This window comes from Protomyctophum bolini (assembly GCF_963924005.1).
Source record: "Protomyctophum bolini genome assembly, chromosome: 14".
Classification (NCBI taxonomy): Eukaryota; Metazoa; Chordata; class Actinopteri; order Myctophiformes; family Myctophidae; genus Protomyctophum; species Protomyctophum bolini.
The window spans coordinates 39459753-39486920 of NC_137875.1; the positions used below are offsets into that span (position 1 = coordinate 39459753).

At 45.2% G+C, this 27168-nt stretch overlaps 1 protein-coding gene across 2 annotated transcripts in view; it reads left to right on the forward strand.

Annotated features, from left to right (window-relative positions):
• The first annotated feature begins 4815 nt into the window (after positions 1-4815).
• gfra1a (gdnf family receptor alpha 1a) overlaps positions 4816-27168 on the forward strand; it is a 142207-nt gene continuing 119854 nt past the window's right edge. For both annotated transcript variants that reach the window (XM_080782825.1, XM_080782826.1), the window contains exons 1-3: positions 4816-5250; positions 5833-6189; positions 7491-7571. In XM_080782825.1, coding sequence (XP_080638951.1) covers positions 5196-5250; positions 5833-6189; positions 7491-7571 — 493 coding nt within the window. In that variant the 5' untranslated portion in view covers positions 4816-5195. The remainder of the gene's footprint in view (positions 5251-5832; positions 6190-7490; positions 7572-27168) is intronic.

Consider the following 27168-nt stretch of genomic DNA (forward strand, 5'->3'; position numbering starts at 1 on the left):
CAAGAGTTGGCTTTGTCCGTGGCGTAAACGTCTTTAAATACATACTTTCTGAAAAGTCTATGAGGAAAATTATGATCCGTGGATCGGCGGTTCGAATCCCGGCTATTCCTGTCCACTTGTCGAAGTGTCTTTGGGCAAGACACTGAACCCTACATTGCTTCCAGTGATTTCCACCATTGGTGTGTGAACGCTTCAGCTTCCAATGTATGAATGAGTGGACCATTGTAAAGCACTTTGAGTAAGCACGTATAGTGCATAGGAAAGCGCTAGAAAAATGCAATGCATTATACACAGTATATACATATACATCGTGACACATGTCTTCTCTTTCTGTGACTCTCATGTGGATCTGTCATAGACGGTAGACCCCCCACCTGTTGTCAAACTTAGTAACTGCAAGTTCACCGATTCTCCTCCCAAACATTTCAGATGGCTCCTCTCTGCAGTTGTTTCATTGCACTTGGACTCATTTGGCACTCTTTAGTTGTTGTTTTTTTTAAATTTTCATTCATGTTTTTAGTTGCTGCCAGGCTTTCTGCTTTCTCCCTAATATAAAGAATCTGTCAAAAAGCAGGTGGTTGGGCTCCCCTCTGAGTCTGAACCATCTCAGTCTAGTGTAGAACAGCTTGCGGTGGGGGGGGGGGGGGGGGGGGGGGTGGTGAGGCAGACAAAGATGTGAAATATAGGGGTTGCGGGGGGACCATGGTTAAAAAACACACAAAACTTTGACATTGTCGCATGTGCACACTGTGCGCGCAGTGCTCTTCTGTTGGTCATTGATCAATATTTGTCATTTCAGTCCGCTGAAAAGTATGGAAAAGTATGACAAGGTAAGGCTATGTATGAGCATTATTAATACAGCCTATTTATTATTGGTCATAGGGTAAAAAAGGATGGAATTTAAGTTTTTGTTGTCCCCTATAGCCTAGACCACTAGGCTAAACGCATGCGTGCGTGTGTGCGTGCGTGCATGCGTGCGGAGTGGAGGGTCTCTTATGTTTGAGTGTTGAACATCTGTAGGCTAAGCACAGTCAGCATTGCAAATCAATAGCCTTAATCCACTGACTACAGAGCTCCATGCCATAGATTTGTCACGTAATTATTTTGACTCTGACCAGTTTCCCTATGTGCGCACTGCTGGTAAAGAATCACTTTGATTCCGTGCCACGAAGCACATTAAAGTGTGAACGCCTGGTCATTTATACGACCTGAAGACTACATCATTCTGACGTTCATTTGCTAAATTAATATTACATATTGATTGAAGCTTTTTCATAAATCACCTGACTGATGTGGCTAACCTTCCTCCTGGCTGGCAGAATTCCCTTTGGAGAGTTGGAATTGCACAGTCATCGTTATTATCAGCAGCAGAGACAATTAGCTTAGTAACTCAGTCCAGTCATTCTGTTTTGGCCCCTTTTCTCTGTTTTTTTTTTTATTACACTGCTCTCTGATATTAAATGTCTCTTAAGCCACAAAGAAAGGCTGTTGATACGCTCCCATATTGCATTAATGGGGCTGATTGTAGCGTCATACTATGGGTAGGTTAATAACTTACGGTTCAGACTTTCTCCATCCTCCAAATGTTCCACATTCCCCCTTGTTGTTCTTTCTATCTCTATCCTTCCCTCCCCATTTGTCTCTTTACCTTCAGGACATGACACACACACACACACACACACACACACACACACGCACACGCACACGCACGCGCGTGCGTAGATGTGGCTGTCCCTTCCCTAAAACACCCTCCCTAGGTGGGGAGACTCACTCCCCAAATCCACATCGTCTGACTTTTTTTTTCTTCCTGAAAACTCATATTTTCGGACTCACCCATTAGCACTCTTTTCATGATTGTTTTTCTATTCACTCTATTTACAGGCCCATCTATAATTCTATACCATTTTGTTTTTGACTAAAGTTCATACCATTTACTCTAATCTTTGCACTGGTAAGCCACATTGGAAAATGCCTAATTTGTAGAATGTCATTCTCACTTCATTTTCATTTTCACTCCCCCCCCCCCCCCCACCCCCCTCTCTTCCCCCCCACTGAGCAAGCAATGCTAATTTACTGGTATTCTTGATTGATTCTTGATTGATTGTGAGCACAGTCAATGGTTTGAATGCAGAGGAAAGCTCATTGACATTGTTTAACCAAGTGGGTTAGCGCCAGTCAATCAATGCATGGGTTACAGAACATGTTGCTTCATCTACTGTATAGTCCTATTAAATGTTTGTTGAATTTATGTGCACTTGTGAAATAATTCAGTATAGCAGTCGGTGGTGGGCAATTCTAGCCATATACATCTCGTGGAACTTTGAGAATGAAATATATTTATATTCACATTGTAAAGACTGGCTTAACAGCTATTTCTCATCTCTGGACAGATGATTTACACAAGGAGCTTACATCTACCGCACAGCTTAAAAAGTATGGCCATTTAGCAAAATAGTATTATGTACTGTATGAAATGTACAGTATTATATCTTACACGGCTTGGTGCACACAGCCTACTCATAACTATAAATGCACTGTCTCTGAACGTCTGTAATCCACGTAACTCGAGAACCGTTCGCCCCACCTACTTCAAATTCGACACATGCGTTCCACCACATCCCCGCAGTGGAGTGCAGTGCCCGGTGTCTCGTCGGTCGGACCCACGGTTGTCCAGAACCACCCCAAAAAGGCCTCAGCCCGGGCTCTGGACCGGGCTCTGGACCGGGCCCCTGCCCCCCCTGCACCCCCACAGGGAGTGCAGTGCCAGGTATCGAGTTTGTCAGACCCACGGTTCTCCAGAACCACCACAAAAGGCTCTGGTCAGGCTCTGCCAGTGGGCCTAATGAGGCCAACTCCTTTCACCTGGGCCAGGCTCTGCCAGCGGGCCTTATCAGGCCAACTCCTTTCACCTGTGCAATTTCCAGCCTCTGCCTCAGCCAATTGAGGCTCAACCAATCAGGCTCTGCCAAGGCCCCAGTGAGGCTCTTCAAGGGCTTAAGAGGAGGGACTGCAGGCGGACCCGTGGATTCATGACCGGGAAACCCCGTGCAGCTGGGCTTTAACATTGAGCGCTCGGGTTGCACTTCCGCATTTGACCACACAGATCTCCATGTGGGACACCGGCTGACAGTAAAAACGGGTGTTATGGCAACGTATATCGTTAGGTTCCCAAGTTGCATCGTTCCCAAGTAGGCCGGTGGCCGACTGCGACGGGCACGTACAGGTCTAGTTAATAGATAAATTGTGGGTTGTTTTTTTTTGCCAAATATGTGTAGACCTATACATACAATCTAATTTGGCTGTTGACACATAAAAGTCTCTTTTTGGACACAACCATCACATACCGTATAAAGTAACACTAAATAGCATAACAACTACTGATATGTTGAAAAAATACAAGGGACAAGTGCATGGAAGCCATGTTGCATTTACATTTTAAATATGTGCTCATATTATTATTTTTTATCAAACGATTAAACTTCAGCTCAGAAAGAAGATCTATATTGCTGTTGTGGTGGATATCAAAATAACTGATACATTAGTCCAAGAAAACGAATGCAGCTGCACTGGACTGTGGTTATTATATTAGTAGTAGTAGTAGTACCGCACAAGGATAACAGGTTCCTAATCCTACCACAGTTAACACTTATTTTAAAGAAACTGGGCTGTATTTTTATACAACCGGTAGATGGCGATAGTCACTCATGCCCACCACGTTTATCCCCTCTTTGCACTGTCTGTGTGTGTGGTGGACCGGTGGACCAATGTAGGCTACTCCGGGCCACTAGACATACTACATTCAGTAACAACAGGTTTGCCAGATAGATAAGGCAGTACATTCAAATAGTAGTCTGTTTCAAATAGTGTTTTGTTCAGTTTCATCTCCTCTGCCATGCCCAAGCCACGGCCGCGGACTATGAAATAAGGGTCGCACTCGTTTATAGCTTTGTGAAAGCTTAGGTTTTGTGCCTCTTAACTGATACTGCTAATAATTTGCCCGTGTAAAAACGTTTCATAGCTGCAGAAATACTGTGTGACTGTGCATGTGTGCACACTATAGCCTAACAAGTTTAGTGCACAGCCTGTACTTTGCACGTGTCCGCGGACGAGTTTAAATTATAGCCTATTACGGGTAAGAAATTATATAGTTGGCACTTGGCAGCTTCCATGATTGCGCACTTTGACCATGAGCACACTGCATTAACTTGTTATCAGGGAATTGTGTTGTGTTGACTCATGTAGTAGAGGTGTGTGTGCGTGTGCGTGTGAATGGCGGGGGCTAAATACAAAAACAGTCAAGTAGAATGAATCGAAAACTCCATATTTAATTATACACGAAATGTCAAATTAAATCAAACGTTAGCGACCTTATTCCCAAACGCATTACCCCTCTGTCCGCACATAGTCCCTGTTGTGGGCAATTATACTGAAATCCAAGCCCACGCATATAGCCTATCACATCAAGGGACTATATAGACTAGAGTAGTTTTGATTGATTTAATATTAATGCGAGTGCGACCCAGCTTATCTGTATTTTTTTGATACTATAGTTATCCTATAGTCAAAGTTGTGCTATATTTGGCGACGATAGACGGTCAGTATAATGGAAACGTTACTATACTTTTACATTAGATTCAGATTTCCATGCGAACTGAACTGCAGGCTGCCTGCTGGAATAACATAACTGCGACTGCCAGCCAGCTATGAGTCCTGCTGAGTGCGCAGAGTGCGGTGGTGTTCCAGTGGCGCTCTGTATGCGCACAGACGCACCGAGAGAGAGAGAGAGAGAGAGAGAGCAGCATCTCACACCGACTGCACTGGCTGGAGTTCGAGGACACACACGCGCCCCACATTTGCTCATAATCCCCTCGCCTTTGTCTCCTCGTGTTGATTATAGAAAGGACCCCCATTTAGAATAAGCCGAGTCAGCCCCGGTATTAATACACCAGACGAGACAATCTGGAGGATTCGGGATCACTTTCTTTTGGACGTGGAATATTTTATTATCTCGCATATGAAGCGAGCCGGATCTCTTCTTTCTACCGTCCGCGGCGGAGGAGCGCGCAGCACAGCAAGCCCCGCTGTTTCTCCAATGGATTTCAATACAGTGGAAGTACCTTGGGAATTAAATTACCGTTAGGGTCGTTCTTTGTTTTGAAAAAAAAAAAAAAAATCAACAAACGCTGTTGTTTTACATGGATAGAAAGACGATGATCTTCGCAGCTCTCTATGTCCTTCTACCTCTTTTAGGTAAGTTAGGCTTAAAATAAATATTCCGAGTGCAGTCCATTCCATTCCATATAAGCAATCCTATTATACGCATATTATTGTGACTGAACCATACGCTTTTCTTCGAGGGGATTTGTGAAACAAAAATTAAAAGTTTACAATGACACCCCCCCTTGCAGCTTTCATCGCATGTTTTCTCTGACTGACTGCTCCGCGCCGTGACGCTTTTAATAGTTTTAAAACCGTCCCGAACTTTTGTTCAACTCTGTAACCACTAAACCCATATCGTTGAACGAGCAAATCAAATTGTTTTTGCCGATTACATATTATTGTTCTAAAAATCCACGAATATTGAGTATTATGGAATTATATTCTTTCCCCCTCCGTCGATGACTTTCATGATGTTGCCCTCATGGCTGGCCCCTGGAAATATATAGGCTGCCCCTGATCCTCCATTAATAGGGATTAATATATAAAAGCAGCTTTAACGTGTATGTTTACCGTAAACAAATGAAAGACAGCTGCTATTATGATTCCTTATTATTATTATTTATTTTGTATATATATATTTTTTTCTTTTGTATGTTCTTATATAATTTCCAGACGTGCTGTCCAGTGCGGAGCAGAATGTGCTCGCCGGGTCCTCCTCCTCCTCCTCCTCCTCCGACTCCGACCACAGCGCGACGACGAGGCTGGACTGCGTGAAGGCCAGCGAGCGGTGCCTGAAGGAGCAGGCCTGCAGCGCCAGGTACCGCACCATGAGGCAGTGCGTGGCGGGGGGCAAGCAGGGCGAGAGCAACTTCAGCGTGACGGTGGCCGGCCTGGAGGCCAGGGACGAGTGCCGGAGCGCCGTTGACGCGCTCAAGCAGAGCCCGCTGTACAACTGCCGCTGCAAGCGGGGCATGAAGAAGGAGAAGAACTGCCTGCGCATCTACTGGGGGATCTATCAGACATTGCAAGGTATATAATTTATAAAGGTTGGAGAGGCATGTGTTTGGGGTTTCCGACGCGCTGACAAGTCCCGACAGACATTAGTCCGACACCTTATCTATAACCCTAAACCTCACAAGGAAGCCACGCGCATGTGTCTTAACCGGCAAACGCGTGTCGTGACAGCCATGGGTGAGTCTTCTTAACCAGCAGCCGCCACGCATGTGTCGGATGTCGTGTATATACCAACGTATGCGCCCCGGCCGGCAGGGGATATATAATAGGCACTATACTAACTGTATAAAACAGCTCCATGTCACACACAACAGGTGCGCAAAGTTCTATATAACACTATATATAAAACAGCATTAAAGCTTTATATACAACATTTCCCATACAAAGTCGACAATCGTTTCACATTTCAACCCTGGTGTGATGGACGTGGTCGTCCCAGGGAGGCGACCACTTCATTTCCTTTGAAGGTAATGGTGCATGCAATGCATGCAAGGCCCCTTATTATACAGTGCTCGGCCATACCGTCTTAATGGGCTGGTTGTAGTTAGGTGGGGTGGTGGGGTGGGGTGGCAGGGGGGGGGGGGGGGGTGTGCTATGGTCCCTATAAACGGCGTCCAGGCCGCAGAGTAGTCGACTGTCCAGTTGTGCAACACAGCTGACCAACCTGCCTAATCAGGCGTGCGGGGCTGCGTTGTGCTGCTGCTGAGGATATAATTATATTGACTGACCCGAATAGACCCTGTCACATGCAGGCCAATGTGAGAGCGGGACGGCGGAATGATAAACAACGGACACACGACAACAATGAGTTCACGACTGTCTGTTTATCCCCTCGCCCCTCCCCTCCCCCCCCCCCCCCCCCCCCCCCCCCCCCCTCCGCTCCATGTAGAGATGAAACATAAATATTCATATGCAGTTTTTTCTGCTGTTTCTATTCATCTGCGTCTACACACACACACACAGTAAAAACAAACTCGGTTAATTTAAAAAACCCATTCTGGGCGGCCGGGAACCCCTTTTTGGTGTTTTAACTATTAAGCATTATGTTATACTTTAGCTATTTTTAGAAAAATAGCAGATCTACAAGCTCATAGCACGTCGCCGAGTGGCGCGCTATACGAGCTTGTGTGTAGGTCTGCTATTTTAGAAAAACCGTGAAAATGCCTGGCACAAGTCTTTGAATACATATTTTTTTCAGAAGACATTCGAAGCCTAAATGGGTTAACTCTTGAGGATTTCAACCGTCGTGGATCCGTCCACCAGTCTGTTTATCATTGCTTTGACCCCGTGTGACGCGATGTTCTTTTTCCTCACAGGCAATGACTTCCTGGAGGACTCGCCGTATGAGCCCGTCAACAGCCGCCTGTCGGACATCTTCCGCCTGGCGCCCATCATAGGTAAGGAGGACGTCACGTTACGCGGCTGTGTGCTCTCCGCAGCGCAAGCGGCAGGTTATACATGTATTGACACACGTGCCCTCGGCCATGTTGCAGCCGCTGTGGGGCTATGGCTTTCATATAGCTTCAAGCTGTGCATGCGCTCGGTGAAGATTCTTCTGTGTCGTGTGTCGTGTCGTGTGTGTGTGTGCGCGTGTGTGTGCGCGTGTGTGTACCCACACGTCCACCCTCTCTCTCTCTCTCTCTCTCCCCTCATTTTCCTCCCTCACCCCCGACAACCTTCAAATGCCAGCTGTGAGCGCCCTTCACGGGGTGCTATAGTTCTGAGTGCACCCTGCCAGTTTAAACGGTGCACATCATGATTCATTCAGATGGTTCAGAGAGGAGGCCTGCTGCATTTCCGTTATTCTCCAGTTGATTCCCCCCCGTCCCCCAGATGTCGGTAGTTGTCACGACTGTGTTGTCTGACTTTTTCCCCCCATCTGTCTGTTGCAATCCACTTTAATAGAATGAATAAGACCACGGCGCACGAGCGTGTGGGAGAGGAAGGACTAAGTACATTGCTGTTCGTTTTTTTTTTTTGCATGACGGCAGTGCTACTAGTGGCCTCCAGATGGCGATGTTATTCCCTTATTGGCCAGTGCGCCACAGGTGCAACCTTGGGTGTCCATCCACAGTGTTGCCTGTTTGAAGGTTTGACACATGATGAAGGCACTGCACAATGTGAGCCGACGAATAAGCATGTTGAACCAAAGAAACGTGCTCTGTACACACGCTCCATCTTCAAAATAACACAGACCGACATTTTCCATCTTTTGTTCAGGAGAAGGTATGCCTTTTCTCCCTTTTCTGTTATATCAGCAGTTCTATAATGCAAACAAGCCTGAGTTGCTTAAAATTATTAGTTTGTCATAAACAGGGGCAGGTCACGTACCCAAAAAAAGTGTGACGGCATATTATTCTGGCATGAACAGGATAAAGACTCTGCTGTGTCATCTAAAAAATTATGAGTGTTTTTTTTTTTACCGTTGCCAGAAAAATGCCTGAGTCACTATTACGAGAGCATAATCTAAAAGGCTGTGCATTACGTCCTCCGAGGCCCTGCAGCCACCACACGTCTGCCATTACTACACAGTTTCTCTTACACCGTTTCTCTACACAGTTCTACACTCTGTGTATAGTAGCCGCCAGAAAGCCAGGGAGAAAAGAAGAAAATAAAGCTTCCACATCACCCGTGTAACTAACTGTCACACATAGGCCTTTAATAATGTGCCTGCCCTGGTCGAGTCAGTGTATAGAAGCACAGCCTGAAGCCATCAGGGGCAAAGAAGCATATGTATCACAGGATCATAGTTCACACACAAGCCGCCATGTATAACAACCCTCAACACATCCCCCTGGTCCTAGTGAGCAATAGGCTTTCCATGAGCAGGGGAAACGGAGAGAGAGAGAGAGAGAGAGAGAGAGAGATTTACGGCGACAACGCTCAGCCCGGTGAAGGTGCTCCTTATTTGCTGTCTGAAAACCTCTTTATGTTGATCGACGGCCTCCGTTTCGCTCCCTCACGCTCTCTCTCTCTCTCTCTCTCTCTCTCTGTCTCTCATTCTATCTCTCTCTCTCTCTCTCCCTTGGCAGTGCAATGATAAGATGCTTTGAGGCTCTGTTGTTAAAGCATGGGTACGGCGGGGACAGCGACAGTGTGTGTCTGTGTGTGTGTGTGTGCCGCTGCGCGGGGTGTGGGGGTCAGGGTTTGATGGGAGCAGGCAGTAATGGTTGAAAGGGAGAGAGACGAGGCCGGAGGGAGGGAGGGAGGGAGGGAGAGGTGTCTGGTGCTGGGAGTGGGTGAGTTGAAGGAGTGTTGTGAGACAAGGGGTAAATATATATAGGCCGGAAACGGGCGAAGGATAGAAAAGATGCTATGGGGAGAAGGACAGGAGGAGGAGAACAAAACAGATCGTGGCGTGGCGAGCGAGGGCGGCGGAGGAGGGTCACTTTTGAAGTTTTGACAGGTCAAAGCTTGTAAAAAAAGAATTCTCAGCCTTATAATAATAGAACGCTCTGAAACGGAAAAAGAAATGCCCAAGGACTTCTATGAGACTTTTTTTTTTTTAATCTCGTTGCCGGAAGGTTTGTCAACTTTATAGATTTGAACCGAATCTTACAAAGTGCTTACACAAAGCAAGAAAATGAAAATAAAAGGACAAGAGAGAATTAAAAAAAAACCAATTAATGCATTCTGTGGTCACCTATAAGGTTAAAAAGCAACACATGGGGGCATCTAAAAGGTCCAACTATATATAGGCAAATGTCTTAACCATTCTGGGCGGGAACCCCTTTTGGTGTTTTAACTAACACCTAACACCATTGTGTTATACTTTAGCTATTGGAAAAAATAGCAGATCTACAAGCTCATAGCGCGCCACCGAGTGGCGCGCCAAGAGCTTGCAGGTCTGCTATTTTTTCAAAAATCGTGAAAATGCGGCACAAGTCTTTGAAGTTTGAATATATATTCTTTCGGAGCGAACGTTCTTTTCAGGCCTAAGTGGGTTAAGAGGAAGGTCTTTAGTGGTGCTCTCAGGTGTTCGGGGAGAAGGGCATTCCACAGGCCCGAGGAGCAGCTGAGCAGAAGGCCTCCGGCCTCCCCCCCATGGTGCCGAGCTTACTTATAGTCTTTTTTGCATTTGAGTGTGTTTGAAGTGCCAGAGGCGGAGGGTTAGCGCCAGCGGGTGGAGAGGTTGGAGGTTCAAGGAGTTCCTTTAGGTATAGGAAAGGGGTGTGTCGTTGCTGTGGAAGCACTGATTTGTATGACCTTGTGTTCTATCCTGAAGGAGACGGGAAGCCTGCAGTGTATGGATATGGGCGTACGGGCGTGATATGTTCATATTTCCGCACTCTCATCAGGATCCTACTGTATATAGCAGCACTGTTCTGAATGTATACTGGAGCTTCTGGATGCTCTTGATCGGGATAGGGCTCCCGGTGAGAAGTGCGTTGCAGTATAGTCGAGCCTTGAGGAGACGAAGGCGAATTCGTTTTTTTTGCAGAGGTAGCCTGAGCTAACGCTATAGGCCTAGATGGGAGGGTCGCGGCCCAGATTTGCACACTTAACGCTTTTCATCACGTAGTGGAGTGATTTCCACAGAGTCGGCACACGTTGTTTTTTTCTTTCTTAGACGGTTTGGTGGGTTCTTCAGCCGTTTCTCCTCGTTTTTCCTCGCATTGCCTCGTCTGAAGTTCCATCGGTAGTGATTTCCTCACGGTGTTTTTTTTGAGGGGTTCACACGGCTCTCTGACGTCGCATCATTTGGAGCGACGCCTATAACGTGGAAAGGCTTGACTCCCACTTTTAGGCCAGTGCGTTTAGCCCCATGCGTATAAATCCAGGCTTTCATTTTTCGCGGCAGACGAAATGAAAGCCTCATGGGTATCGAGGCTATAATGCAGAGGTGCCAAATTAGTTTTTGTGCATCGGGCATGCAGGGCGAGTATGGGGACGGAGTCTTGCTATGTTGTTTTAATGTGAGGGTCGAAGGTCAGGTGTGTGTGTGTGTGTGTGGGGGGGGTGTCATTTTTTACACCCAAGTTGGTGACTTACAGGTGAGAGTATAGGATGTCCTGGGTGGAGTATAGGTGATGCTGGTTATTGGGGGGATGATTTGACCTGGTGTGGGGGTGCCGATTTAGAATGGCCTCTGTCTTTGGAGCTGTTGAGTTGTAGAAAGGCTGTCAGTCATCCACGCCTTTAAAGGTATATTCAGTGATTTCACTTAATTCAAATATCACTTATTTTTTTGTTTTGTTGTGATACTCCTCTCTACTATAGAGTGTGCTGACCATAATAAGGAGTTCCTCCCTGTCCCCAGTTAACCCCTGGGGGGGGGGGGGGGGGGTCAAAAAACCTTAGGTTTCGTTTTTGACTCTCTATCGAGTCTATCCTGATTGGACGAAGGCTTTTAGGTCCCACAGCCAAAAAACGAAACCTAAGGTTTTTTTTGTCAAATCACTGAATATACCTTTAACTCCTCAAGGCAGGTTGATGAGCTGCAGTGAACCATTTGATTGGCCAATGGATATGTATTTACTATGTATTACTTGGCTATTGTTCACAATTGCATCTAATAAAAAAAAAAAAAAAAAAAAAAGGTGGTTAGTGTGGACGGTGGTGTTGATGGTGACGACAGGGGGGAGTGGGACAGTCCTGAGGTATAGTTGGGGGGAGCATGTAGAGGGGTGTAGACTAGAGGGTGTGGGGCCGAGGACGGAACCTCGGGGTATACACGCCACAGGTGACGAGGCTGTGTCCCCCGGGAGTATTAAACACCTCCCACGTATACAGTAGACAAGTTGCTATATACACACCTGCAGCTGGGAGTGATTAGTCTCGTGTCTACAACATGATTGCCGAGGTAATGACGCGTGTTAAAAATGCCATGCTTTCTCTCTCTCTCTCACAAGGTGTCATTCCATACTCGCTTTTAAACACTTTAATTTAACCGACCGTAAAAAGCCTTCATTTTCTATATGCTTCAAACAGAAAGGGATGTTATACAACGCTGTCGGTGCAATCTGCGGGATTCTCACACGACTACCACTTTCTTGGACTTCTCGAAATCCACTCGAAAATAGCAGATCTACAAGCTCATAGCGCGCCACCGAGTGGCGCGCTACGAGCTTGTAGGTCTGCTATTTTTGAAAAATCGACTGACATAGAAACATAACTGTCAGGACGTAGAAGACATGTTTAGAATCTGATCTCAGGTCAGTCCTTCTCCTTATAGCTATTGCCGTGTTTGTATACCTTTTTGCCTCTCATGTGATCTTCCTAGGATCACGTACTTACTGTATGTACAGTAAGCACTGCTGTGGCTCTGATACATGTACTGTAGCATCATGTACTGCATCCATCCATCCATGTCCTGGTGCTGTCGGTCGCTTATAACGTCGGTGTCCAAGAAGTCCTATAAGCTTATTTTAAGAGTGTCGGCTAAAATAGCTAAACTCAAAAAAAAAAAAAGCCCTAAATGGCATTCCCAAGGCTCTAAGAATATCGGTTCGTCCTTTTGTCTCTCTGTTATGTGTCAGGCTGTAATGCTCTGTGATCTCTGTCTGTATCAGAACAATAGGGTGCCATAATGGATCTCTAATTCACTAATAGGCTGTATATATACACCGCTGTTCTCTAGTGGCAGACACACACAGTGTACTAATCCAGATTTACGCGCACGCACGCACGCGCACACACTTAAAACGTATACATTGACTGAACCATGCACACCTGTGGGTGTCAGTCTAATTTATTATAGTGACACACTAGACCTAATGTAATTGTATATTATACAATCCACATAATAGCCGTGCATGTACTTTTACTGTGTGCACACCTGTCTTTTATTTGGTAATTCCGTTGTATGGGGGGGTAAAAGTTACGTATGAAGGTGTGATACAGTACACAGAGACCTCAATGCGCATGTATACAGTATGACACTGAAAATGAGCATTGTTAGAATTGAGTTATAGTTATTGAGAATATGAGCACATTATTACACGATTTATTCATCTGTATTTCCATTCTATACCTCTCCTAATTAACCACTCTTTTGACTATACTGCGAAATGTTTGTTTTGATCATTTTAATGGCAATTGCGCTTTTATAGTGCATTCGATCGAACGGGCCATAATGCTACTTACGTTAGCCGGTTAGCTAGCTGTGTTGTTAGCACGGCACTGGATCGTCGTTGTTTCTTTCAATCGCCTGTATCTCCTATTCCTTGTCACTCCTCCTTCCTGGTATAGGAACAGAGTGCATTCTGGGATGGATTTGCCTCAAACACATGAACGCGCTGCCGTTGACTATATCATTGTGCCGCTTGTGCGCGTTCACGTATATGAAACATTCGTTCACGTGTCATCATGGGCCTCAATCACATGAACGTTGCGCAATGATAGCCAACGGAGCAGCGCTGTGGCCTCGAGCTGCAATGACAAATTCGGCCACTATGTCCATTATTTCGCCTCAGGGTTTCCTCTGGGTGCCTTCTCTATTGTATATATACTCTTAAGGTCCCATGGTGGCATTTTGGTCAAAACGGCGTTTCTTTGACGGCACAGAGCCGGCGATGTGTAGCTCTCCAGTGCCCACCGGTTTGGATTCACGTTGTAAACGAGGCCTGTCGCGGCTGTCCGTCTGTCTGAGCGGCTCCATTGAGCGTCCTATAGGATAAGCTACTTTCCGGTAGACTGGAACTGCAGTGGCTTTTCAAAATAAGAGCTCGCCTGGGAAAAAAGTCGAATTGATCCTATAACTTTTCAATAAATGCTATATAGCGCTGAAAGGGTTTTAACATCGAGCCGTTCCTTCCTGTCTCCATACACAGTATAGCTGTGAATGTGCTGGCACGTCAAACTGTGGCTTTTCAAAATAAGAGCTCGCCTGGGAAAAAAGTCGAATTGATCCTATAACTTTTCAATAAATGCTATATAGCGCTGAAAGGGTTTTAACATCGAGCCGTTCCTTCCTGTCTCCATATACAGTATAGCTGTGAATGTGCTGGCATGTCGTCAAACGGCTCAAACAAGAGGAATGGTATACTGTACCTGTTGGCTCTGTGAGTGCACAGAATATGCCGGACGGACGCGGCGGGTTCAGATCCGAACCCAGGTCCTCAGGCTCTCAGTGAGCATATAATTCATCTCCTCTCTCTAACCCATTCTGACCTGAGATCAGATTCATACGAGGTTTCCACTGGACACACACTGGTCTGATGAACCCATTCTGACCTGAGATCAGATTCTAAAAATGTCAGTCGCTCTTCGATTTTTCAAAAATAGCAGACCTACAAGCTCGTAGCGCGCCACTCGGTGGCGCGCTACGAGCTTGTAGATCTGCTATTTTTCAATAGCTAAAGCACAACATGATGCTAACACCAAAATGGGTTCCCGTTCAGAATGGGCTAATTATAGGAAGATGAAGATGAATATCCTCTAAGGCATGATGCAGCAGGGCTGGGAGTTGGTATACACTATATGACATAATGAAGTTGAAATGTTTTTTTTTAATGAGTCCTCACGGATTGGGCAGAAATGATGGACAAAAGCCTACATTTTGCACGCACGCACACACACACACGCACGCACGCACGCACGCACGCACGCACGCACGCACACACACGCACACACACACACACACACACACACAGTCTCTCGCAGGGTAGATATTGGTTACCAAGTCACACGAGGATAGGATGGCGCTGGAGGAGCTTGTGCTCTGAGCCGGCTGGTGTGCACAAAGCAAACGCACGCACGCACGCACACACGCACACACGCACACACACACACACACACACACACACACACACACACACACACACACACACACACACACACACACACACACACACACACACACACACACACACACACACACACACACACACACACACACACACACACACACACACACAGAGAGAGAGAGGTGGTGCAGTTAATTTAGTTAAGTTCATTTGGTAGGATTTTTTTTTTTACCAGGGGGCAGATAGTGTTTTTGTGCTGGTGGTGGGGTTGAGTTTTTTGGTGAATGGAGCAAAAAAAGTATCAAAAGTATTCATGGCTGCCACTTGCACAATTCGAAAACCTTGAGCACATTTAGTGAAACATTCATAAATAACACTTTAATCCTGCCTATATTACTTGTTTATATACAGTATAGTTGACAGTTGACAGCATTTTCTGCCATAAGCTCCATATATGGGAGTTTGAATATTCGCTATTCTATTACCACCAAGATCTGCTGGAGCTAAAACATCCTTTATTTAACAGTCAATCCAGAATCCACGGCCTTAACTTGACTTTAAGTTGAAGCTAGAGATAAAGAACATGTTTTTGTTATATATACTCTTCGGCACAGTCTGTGTCACTCATTCTGAAGGCTCCTATATTTCCCATGAAATGTTATTTGCTGTGAAATGATGCCAGATCTCTAAAACTGGAAGCTGTGAACGCGCAACCTATACAGCAGACAGACAACAACACCCATCTAACCCATTTTGGCGGCGGGAACCCCTTTTGGTGTTAGCATTATTGAAAAATAGCAGATCTACAAGCTCGTAGCGCGCCACTCGGTGGCGCGCTATGAGCTTGTAGATCTGCTATTTTTGAAAAATCGTGAAAAATATTTTTTTAGAAAACTGGAGGATTTAGAAGATTTTTCTTTTTTTAATTTCGAGGTCAGGCCTAAATGTGTTCGATGGTGTGATTATACGTATTGTCTTCTATTTTTCCTGCCCTTTTCCTTTGCGGGGATCAGTTGCCCTGGATCAGTCTGAATACTCTTCTGCATTTTTTATTCACTAATAAATTAATTATTCATTTATAATTTGTTGGAAAAAAAAGGGCTTTGTTAAGACCTCCATATTATTAAAAAAAAGTGGGAGCGATTGGTGCAGGCGGTGAGGAGCTACCGCGGTGTTTCTGACAGACATTCAGACAGACATTGACTGAATTATAGTATGATATCATGATATTAGACTAAATTGTCTGTGATTTTTGGATATTGTACTATTGTGAATGTTCCAAAAGAGAGAAATCGGTATTGGCACACAAAATCAAATGATCGGAATCATTTAATTATGTCATTTGAAATGATTTCAATTCAGACGATGTCAACTGTTTGTGTGTGTGTGCGTGTGCGTGTGCATGTGTGTGTGTGTGCGCGTGCGTGCGTGATTTATTTTAATCAGCTGCCTGCATGGATCTCAGGGTTGGGTCAGACAGGCTTCTCTGCTGTAGTTTATTGTGTTTTTCTTTGTGTGTGTGTGTGTGTGTGTGTGTGTGTGTGTGTGTAAAGGGTACCCCCCCCCCCACACACACACACACACACACACACAAACTAAGGGCACTGAAGTTTTAGTCAGTGCTTTATTTCCGCCGTTAAATGAAAACGATACAAATTGCACTACAGTGTCTGTCTCTCTATCCAGTCATCCACTAGACTAGACTTATCGCCAACAGCATAGCACCATAGAAGCTCAGCAAGGCCAAGTGGATTGACGATGTTTTGACCAATCTCATATAGCAAGGAGAAAGCAAAGATTGCTGCCATTTTGGACCAATTACATTTCACCACACGGGTATAATAAGCACCGAACCAAAACACAGCCACCCAGCCGTATATACATTACCTGCTGATAACAGCCAATCTATTATGAGTCTGAGTATAGCCTTAGATCCATTTTCCTTGTTGTGCTTTAGCCCATTTAGGCCTGACGTCGAAATAAGTTAAAAAAAAAGTCTTCTGAAAGAATATAATTATATTCAAAGATTTGTGCCACATTTAAAAAAAAATTGAGTTGTGCAACCACTCCAAAGGAACAGCAATGTCCGTGTTAACCTATGTGACTGTGTGCGAGTACCAGTAGGGGCAAAAGTGGCGCTGTTGTGCCAGAAACAGAGAGAGAGAGAGAGAGAGAGAGAGAGAGATAGTGCTGCACTGTTGCCTGCTAATGAGAGAGAGAGAGGGGGGGGGGGGGGGGGAGTTGCACCACTCAGTTCACACGGGTGTGATCTTTCAAAAATAGCAGACCTACAAGCTCACAGTGCGCCACTCGGCGGTAATATACAGTCCTGAGTCTCCTCATGGCGAATCCACCAGGTCTGACAGATGTATATACACACTAACACCCTGAGTTAATTTAACCCACGAGGGGTCCATTTTTAGCTAAGTTAAATTAACCCACTCAATATATTTTTGCTATATACATGTGTATAGCAGTTTGTGTTCACGGTTAAGGGATGTAATAGTAATGAGGGCAATCAATCTCCATGAACCTAAACAGAGCGGTGTGTGTGTGTGTGTGTGTGTGTGTCAATTTGACTTTCTTTATTCAATGCCTCTCTCTCTCTCTCTCTGTTTTACCCTCTCCTCCTCCTCCTCCTCTCACTTCTCTCTGTGTGTGTTTCTCTGAAATCAATGTTCATGTGTTTCAAAGCCTCATTGAATGCTTTTTCTGCTGGCTGTGGAACTGCTGAAAGCCTTCTCATTAGGTGGGGAGTGGATGCTTTATGTTGGAGTGTTGTTTGTGCTGTCACACGGCACAAGCACACGTTTATAACACGCACGCACGCACACGCGTGCGCGCACAGTATATACTGCATGTACGCTCTGCGCTCCACATGTGTTACATTATTTGCATTATGAATTTACGATATTAAACGTTATAATATTATTGTTAAGCCGAACATGATACTGTTGACAACATATACGGCGGCTGGCTCAGGGGTATAGAGTGGCTGGATGGATGGTATAACCGCAAAGGTTGCCTGTTCGGACCCCGGGGCTCCCCCGCAGAGTTAGACTCGAAGGGCTGTATTTTGCGTGTCTTAAGTACCAGGTCTTATTCCCTAACTTGAGTAAACTAAAGACCTGGAGGCGTGATCAATGCCATTTGGCTATTCTGAGTGGCCAAAGAGCATTGATCACGCCTCCAGGTCTTTAGTTTACTCAAGTTAGGGAATAAGACCTGGTACTTAAGACACGAAGAATACAACCCGAAGAGTCCTTGAGCAATGACACTGAACGCCCACATTGCTCCTGATGTGCTGGTCGGTGCATTGCATGGTTTCCGTGGTATATATTATATATCATGATCCATATGAGACGTTGATAATATTGAATTGATTGTTTTAATCTTTCACAATGCAGGGCATCTGAGTAAAACTATATAGGTTACGCTTTTCTTTAACACATTCTAGCCGGGAACCCCTTTTTGGTGTTTCAAACATTACGTTGTAATTTAGCTATTGAAAAATATTTATATTATTAAAAGATCGTTAAAATGAGGCGCAAATCTATTGCATATATATTTCAGAGCGAACATTTTTAACTAAAATATTGGCTTCTGGGGGGTCCCTGGAGCTACATATTTTGAGATGGGGGTCCGTGGCCCAATAGAGATAATTCTGGGGGTCCTTAATTGACATGAAAAAGGTTGAGCACCCACTGACACATAGAAACATGGGTTTTTCTGAAAAAAAGTTACGATTTAGAAGCCTTTTTTTATCGACCTCAGTCCAAAATGGGTTAACAACACTGAAGCCAGTCATCCAAGCTGGCATTGATTTCTCCGTGCTGTGATAACTCCCCCCCTTAAAAAGACAATGGGGGCCCATTTAGTTCAATGATGTTCTTTTTATTAAACTCTAAATAACAGGTTAACTCAATATAAAAGCAACAGGTCCAGCTGAGTCTCAAAACCAGAACAACATGCAATGTCTTCTGCATCTCATGCATGGTATAACTCTATACCGTCGTGTAGCCTTCATGACCACGAATCACAGTCAGGGGTTTAGAGTGGCTGGATGGTAACCGTATTATAAGGTTGCCAGTTCGAACCCCGTGGGCTCCCCCAGAGTTACTGTCGAAGTGTCCTTGAGCAAGTCACTGAACTCCCCTAATTGCTCCCGGTGTGCTGGTTGGTGCCTTGCATGGTTTCGGCTGGCCATCGGTGTGTGTAATGTGTGTGTGAATGTGGTGAATGTAATGCACAATTATCTCCGTAAAGCGCCTTGGACAAAGGCGCTATATAAATTCACCATTTACCATTTATTTGGCTAGAGAGAGAGAGAGATTGAAAACGTCATTAGACAGAAATGCAAACGGCAACAGAGTACAGTCAAACACTTGGTCTACTCTACAAGGATACAGTTCCATCATGATAATTTCACTGTACCTGGGGCCAGTTTGTTTGTGTGTGTGCCGCTACGGAGCGGGCGGTATAGGGGGGGGGGGGGGGGGGGTCTGGGCCAAATTCGCGCAAAAATGCCCCGGGCCGAATTTTTCTGTATTTTCTGTATTCATGCACTGCTTGTTGTTATCAATACCTATATCGCACTCATTCAAACCCTAGCCTATAGCTTCTCTGTTATACCTCCATCATCCCTCGTTCTCCGCTGTCTACTTCTCTACTACTGAGTGGATATAAAGGCCGTCTGGTAATCAGAAGGTGCACTGGGGTTCGAAGGGGTCGCCCATTTACGCGTCGAACGTGTCCCTGTAGCGAGACACTTCATGTAAAGCCCCTCACAGCTCGCCATGCACCGAGAGTGCTCATCTGAGCTAAAGCCATCTGCTGGGTGAAAGCAGACAAGTCATTCAACCATGACCGCTGGGGGGGGTCTTCTGCACTTTGAAACTCTATAGTCTACACCATGAGATCCTCAGTGTTTAACTCTGAGAGTGCACACAATGTAAACAAATGGACCCTTTTGGTTACACACTACTGGAGTTGCATTGTAAACCTCATCTCTACTACAGTACATGAAGCCCTATGTCTGTATAAGAGATTTGGGGCTCCATTTTCGTCACCCTTATCCCACAAATCTTTGCCCTTTTTTTAAAAACTATTTTGCAACACATTTTTGAATAGTTAAAATGGCCCAGTCTATACAAGCTCACAACGTGTCAATGTAGATTGGGCTAGTTGAACTATTCAAAAATGTTTTGCAAAATAGTAAAAAAAAAAAGCAAAGAAGTTTAGGTATAAGGGGTTTAGAGGTGACAAAAATGGAGCCCTTGATGTCAAGGGGAAAAGGAAAGGACCATTGAACCCCGCCTAGGGTATACCACAGTCAACAAAATACATGCGATTCACCCCATAACTTAACCCATTCTGACCTGAGATCAGATTCATACGAGGTTTCCACTGGACACACACTGGTCTGATTAAACCCATTCTGACCCGAGATCAGATTCTAAAAATGTCAGTCGTTCTTCGATTTTTTCAAAAATAGCAGACCTACAAGCTCATAGCGCGCCACCGAGTGGCGCGCTATGAGCTTGTAGGTCTGCTATTTTTCAATAGCTAAAGCATAACATGATGCCAACACCAAAATGGGTTCCCGTTCAGAATGGGTTAACATACATACGATTAACCCCATAACTAAGGTTGTTGCCTTTTAATTAAATAAAAACCTTCTTCTTTTTAACTTTGAGTGCCCGGATTGTCTCTCCTTTTCTATACTTAAATTGTATTGTTAAATTAGCATATCTACGAACTCGCGTGACGTGCTGTTGTGATCAAATTTATTTCTGAAATAGTAACAGCAATGTTACTTGAACCTCACATTCCTGATATTTTGGGGTTTTCCCCCTCTCCCTGTTTACAGTGGGGGGAAAATCACATCTGGTACAGTACTATATTTCCCCTTGAAAGTGAATCTGTAGTGGAGGATTATTTCTTTAAATGGTGTTTAACCCATTTTGGTGTTTTAAACATTGTTATAATTTAGCTATTGAAAAATAGCAGATCTACAAGCTCATAGCGCGCCACCGAGTGGCGCGCTACGAGCTTGTATAGGTCTGCTATTTTTGAAAAATCGTGAAAATGTGGCACAAATCTTTCTTTCAGAGCCAACGTTTTTGACTCATATCTTTGCTTCTGGGGGGGGGGTACCTGAAATAACACATTTTCAGATGGGTGTCGGTGGCCAATTACGTACATATAATTTGTGGGGTCCTTGACATGAAATATTGAGCACCGCTGATACAGACACATGAAAACTGTCCGAAGTGAAAAGCGGCCTGACTGGGCATCAGCCAACAAAAAAAGTCACTGGACAATAAATAGTCGTGGCTAAATGATCGGGTGCACACATGCACGGCAGGCAGCGGGGGGAAATACAGATAAGGACATCAAAGGATCCCCGTAACCGTGCGAACGGTGAACACAGAGATGAGTTTGTATATATATATACACACAAACGCTGCATCGTCTCAACCCAAGGGTCTGACCTTTTTATAGTCAAAAAATGCTTCGGCAGTTTCAAGATGACAAACGTATCAACGAGATATATTGGGGGGGCATTTATCTCAAACCACAGTTAGTATTTTATAGCTCTTATAGAGGGGAGGGGAGGGGGGGGGGGGGGGTCTGGTGTTTAACGGATAGGCTTGTTCTCTCTCTTGTCTTCTCCCATAAATCACACGGCAGCCAATATTTCCCTTTTATCATCTCATTATCTGCATAACTCCTTTTAAAAAGTGCCTGTTCCAATCCAAGGACATCGGTAACCTCTATATACCTGGAGGCATGGCTGCAAGACGGGGCTATAAAAACTGGTTATGTGTTGTTATTGTTGATGCTTATCCCATTCTGAACGGGAACCCATTTTGGTGTTAGCATCATGTCATGCTTTAGCTATTGAAAAATAGCAGATCTACAAGCTTGTAGGTCTGCTATTTTTGAAAAATCGAAGAACGACTGACATTTTTAGAATCTGATCTCAGGTCAGAATGGGTCAATCAGACCAGTGTGTGTCCAGTGGAAACCTCGTATGAATCTGATCTCAGGTCAGAATGGGTTATACTTGTCAGACTTCAGAAACTTTCAACAAGGATCCGTTGCAACTACAACGCTCATATAGCCTTATGTTGTCCGTGCGGACATTTAACTTGGCTTTGACCCTCAACTCTTCCCGTCCGTCAGCTCTCTCTTGTATATCCCATTCTGACCTGAGATCAGATTCACATACGAGGTTTCCACTGGACACACACACTGGTCTGTTTGACCCATTCTGACCTGAGATCAGATTCTTAAAAAAAATGTCAGTCGTTCTTCGATTTTTCAAAAAATAGCAGACCTACAAGCTCGTGGCGCGCTACAAGCTTGTAGATCTGCTATTTTTCAATAGCTAAAGCATGACGTGATGCTATAACACCAAAATGGGTTCCCGTTCAGAATGGGATATACCACGATTTGTAAAGTTCTCACGTCTATATAATATCATCCTCCCTCACTCAACTGCTCATAAGCCTTAACCCCAATACTCCAAAGCTCAATATTTTGCCTCTTCTATCTGTCAAGACATATACTGAAGTAAACCTTGGAAGCTGCGCGTCGATGTGTGTGTGTGTGTGTGCGTGTGTGTGTGTGTGCGTGTGCGTGCGTGCGCGCAAAAACATCTGTAGTACGTCGCCTGGAAGTTCGTGTTAGTTCTCCCTCTGTGTTCACTCTCTCTCTCTCATGCGCACACACACACACACACACACACACACACACACACACACACACACACACACACACACACACACACACACACACACACAGAGAGAGCACAGAGGCTCTACAGATCTCCATTATAATTGGCAACCGCACATTTCTCTATATCTCTCCCTTCATTCTTTCTCTGTCTTTCTCTCTGTTGTTTATATACTTTCTCTGGCATAATTTCGTTCTCCCCCTCGCTCTATGTCACTCCTGTTCCGTCCATTGCCCTGTCTTCGTCTCCTCGACTTTAGCCATTTTGTTGTGCTGCATTTGTGTGTGTGCGTGTGTGTCTGTGTGCGAGAGGGTGGGGGTGGGAGGAGTGGGTGCTGGATGCAAGTAAGAATGTGCATTTCTTTGCGTGTGTACAGTACATGTGTGAGTGCGTGCACTGCAGTGAGTGTACAAGAGTGAGACTGCGAGAGAGAGAGAGAGAGAGAGAACACAGCAGCTATACAGCTATTGGAAGACTTATACATATAGAGAACTGAACATGTCATATAACTTTATTGCAGTGTGAGAGTCTGTTTTTATCCCAGAGAGGTGGACTTGCACTGAGCACCCTGCGACTTAAGGAGTTCTCAATATAATATATTTGTTGTGGAAGCTATATAGTCTGCTCTGATGAACACACAGGCACGGCCCTTCCTACAAGCCCACCAAGCAGCCGCTTTTGATTGATTGATTGATTGAAGTATTTATTAACAGTTTGCAGAATTACAGTATACATTTCAAGCACAAACTCGATACAAAGACAAGAAAAATAGCAGAGCTTGTAGGTCCGCTGTTTCTGAAAAATCGAAGAACGACTGACATGGAAACATAGCTTTTTCAGAAAACTGTTAGGATGTAGAAGACATTTTTAGAATCTGATCTCGGGTCAAAATGGGTGGCAACCACATTTTGCCTAGTGTCCCCCCAGATCCTCCCCAGTGTCTGCACAGGGCCTCCCTAGTGCCTCCCCAGTGCCTCCCCAGTCTACCCCCCCAGTGCCTCCCCAGTGCCCCCCCAGTGCCTCCCCAGTGCCTCCCCAGTGTCCCCCCAGTGCCTCCCCAGTGTCCTCCCCAGTGCCTCCCCAGTGTCCCCCCCAGTGTCCCCCCCAGTGGCCTCCCCAGTGTCCCCCCCCAGTGTACCCCCCAGTTGCCTCCCCAGTGTCCCCCCCAGTGGCCTCCCCAGTGTACCCCCCAGTGTCCTCCCCAGTGTCCCCCCCAGTGGCCTCCCCAGTGTACCCCCCAGTGTCCCCCCCCAGTGGCCTCCCCAGTGTACCCCCCAGTGTCCCTCCCCAGTGCCTCCCCAGTGCCTCCCCAGTGTCCCCCCCCCCCCCAGTGCCTCCCCAGTGTCCCCCCAGTGCCCCCCAGTGCCTCCCCAGTGTCCCCCCCCAGTGCCTCCCCAGTGTCCCTCCCCAGTGTCCCCCCCAGTGCCCCCCCATTGCCTCCCCAGTGTCCCCCACCCAGTGTCCCCCCGCCCAGTGCCTCCCCAAATCCTGCATGGGGAGCCAGATTGCTCAGGACCGGCCCCTGTGAACACAGTCAACCACCCTATTAGTATTTTCACATTATGAGCAGAATAGGGACACCATAGTGGTTCATGTGGTTTAACTTGACCTATAATTGGATAACAATTAGCTGAGATGAGACAACCGCGAGAACACAAACATGTGTGTCAAACAATGTCGGTCACAAACGGTCATGACTGACATTTGCTCACAGCGAAGATCGTCTAATTTTCTATTTCCTCTCTCTCTATATTTTTTTGTCGTCACGCTCTTTGAACTTCCATTAACCCATTCTGAACGGGAACGCATTTTGGTGTTGGCATCATGTTATGCTTTAGCTATTGAAAAATAGCAGATCTACAAGCTCATAGCGCGCCACCGAGTGGCGCGCTACGAGCTTGTAGGTCTGCTATTTTTTTTTTTATCGAAGAACGACTGACATTTTTAGAATCTGATCTCAGGTCAGAATGGGTTATAATCAGACCAGTGTGTGTGTCCAGTCCAGTGGAAACCTGGTATATGAATCTGATCTCAGGTCAGAATGGGTTAAAAAAAAAAAACCTCTTTCCTGACCTCGTCCATTTGCTCCGACGCAGCACTCCGCATCACTTCCCCCGCGGAATTCTCATTCACAGCCGCTAAACTGTATTACTCATTCCTCCACAAGCCAATTCCACTCCAGCCGCGCGTCAATGTACATGACGAGTGCCTCCGCCTCCGCGCGCTCGCTCGCGTGTGCGTGTGTGCGTGTGTGTGTGTGTGTGTGTGTGTGTGTGCGTGTGTGTGCGCGCGCGTGTGTGCCACTCACACAGGTCAGGCAGAACTCTCTGACTCAGAGTGACTTTTGAACTGAGCCATTGAGGATGACTGCCCCGTCTGCCCCCGCTCCCTTTCCCAGAAACCTCTCTGTTCCATTTGGGTGACTTCTGACGGTTATAAGGAGAGCTATAAAGGCTATGGGCAATAATATGTTGTATTTTATTTGCGTATTGACTGAGATATAAACGTATTATGGTGGTGATGTGGCACAAGTATATGTGTATCGATGCGGTGTTGCCATTTTTGCCATTGTTTAAGAATGTTTCAATTTTGTTTAGTTTTTTTAGTTTTTTTCACTTCATTTTTATTGAAGGAAGAACAGACAGACAAAAACTCAACTAACAAGACAATACGGGAAATAAAAAGAAAAAAGAAAGAAAGTAAAAGAAAAAAGGCTGCATTTTTCATATTACAATAAACATTCAATGAAATTCTATTGCAATATCGCTAGGCTGAGAGAAGAGATTCCACTTTTCCCATTTTTTATAGAATTTATCCTCTTGTAGTCTAAGTATGAATGTTAGTTTTTCCATAGAATACAGTTCCTCAATAATGTCCATCCATTGATCTTTCGTTGGTGGGTTCAATTTTGTTTTTTTAAATAAATACAATAGTATAATCACACTATCACTCAAGGTATTTGATCAAAAGTGTATTGTAATGTTAGATTCTTCCATATTTCCCAGCCTATTCATGAAGGAGAGCTCTTCATTTATATTCTTTCTAGTTTTTCACATGAGTTTTTTTTTGCTGCTGCTGCTTTCTGACCTTCTGTCAAAGAGCCTCGGCCAGACTAAATGTATGTTCTGGTAAAACACTTAACCCCTTTTGGTGTTGGCATCATGTTATGCTTTAGCTATTGAAAAATAGCAGATCTACAAGCTCGTAGCGCGCCACTCGGTGGCGCGCTACGAGCTTGTAGATCTGTAGAGGTCTGCTATTTTTTGGAAAATCGAAGAACGACTGACATAGCTTTTTCAGAAAACTGTCAGGATGTAGATTGTGTAGAAGACATTTTTTTTAATCTGATCCTTAAACAGAGGAGAAATTCACACTGGGTTAGGTCTTTTTCATTGTGTCCGTTGCCTCTGTGCAGTGTGTCTGCGCTGACAGAGCAGTGTATTAGCTCTCTCCATCCATATATATATATATATATATATATATATACCACTCCTCGGGAGTTTGTTCTGCTAAACACTCCCCAAATCTCTCTGCGTCCGGGGCGTTATACTGTCCCCGCGCCTCGTCTCATCCTGTGAAGCCTAATCGATGAAGGCGCCGTGTTAGATTGGTGAAACCCAAGGCTTGTGTGTGTCTACAAGAATCTATTGATTTCTCTGCCTTTTTCCCAGTCCCCCCCCACCCCCCCCCCCCCCCCACAACATACCCTACCCCTGCTTGTCTTTTCCGCCCCAGAGCTATATCGTCCAGTCAGTCCCCAGATCAAAGGGCCAGGCAAGAGGTGTTCAGTTCCAGACCTCTCTCGTTCTGCTCTCCGCTTCTTCGTGTTTTTAAGAGGACTCTTCTGTCTGCGGGGGAGTTGTGTTGACTGTACCTCTCTCTCTCTCTCTCTCTGTGTGTGTGTGTGGGTGTGTGTGTGCGTACGTCTCTCGGTCTCCGACCTTGCCTGTTCCCTGTACGGTTGATCTCCTGCTATTGCTGGATCGTTGTGTGCCATGCAGAGACGATGGGAGGAGCATGAAGCCATTTTTTTCAGACGGACGGAGGGTTGTCGTCAGTAAGACTTTTGTTCGGTAGTTAGCTACTTTTTTGAGTGGTGCAGCCACTCCTACAACCAGCAATGTCCTTGTACCTGTGTACCTGTGTACCTGTGTACCTGTATGAGCACGAGTATGTTACGTATTTATACCAGTAGGGGGCGCCAGAAACAGAGAGAGGGGTAGTGCTGTGTCAGAGAGAGAGAGAGAGAGACGTGTGTGCTTTTTTTTTTACATAATGGTATTCACGTGATTATTGTCTCCACCGGACCGAATCAATTAATCCAATCAAAACTTTATTTGTATAGCACATTTCATACAGCGAGTGCAACTCAATGTGCTTCACAGTTTACAAAATATAAAAACATTAAAGGAGATGGAAAACAAAGGAAAAAAAAATAAAGACAACATTTAGGAAAAACATTATAGATAAACATAAACCAGGATAAGGGTATGAGCTAATTAAACGCAGTGTTAAAAAGGTATGTCTTAAGGTTTCTTTAAAAAATGTCCGTGGATTCAGAGAGCA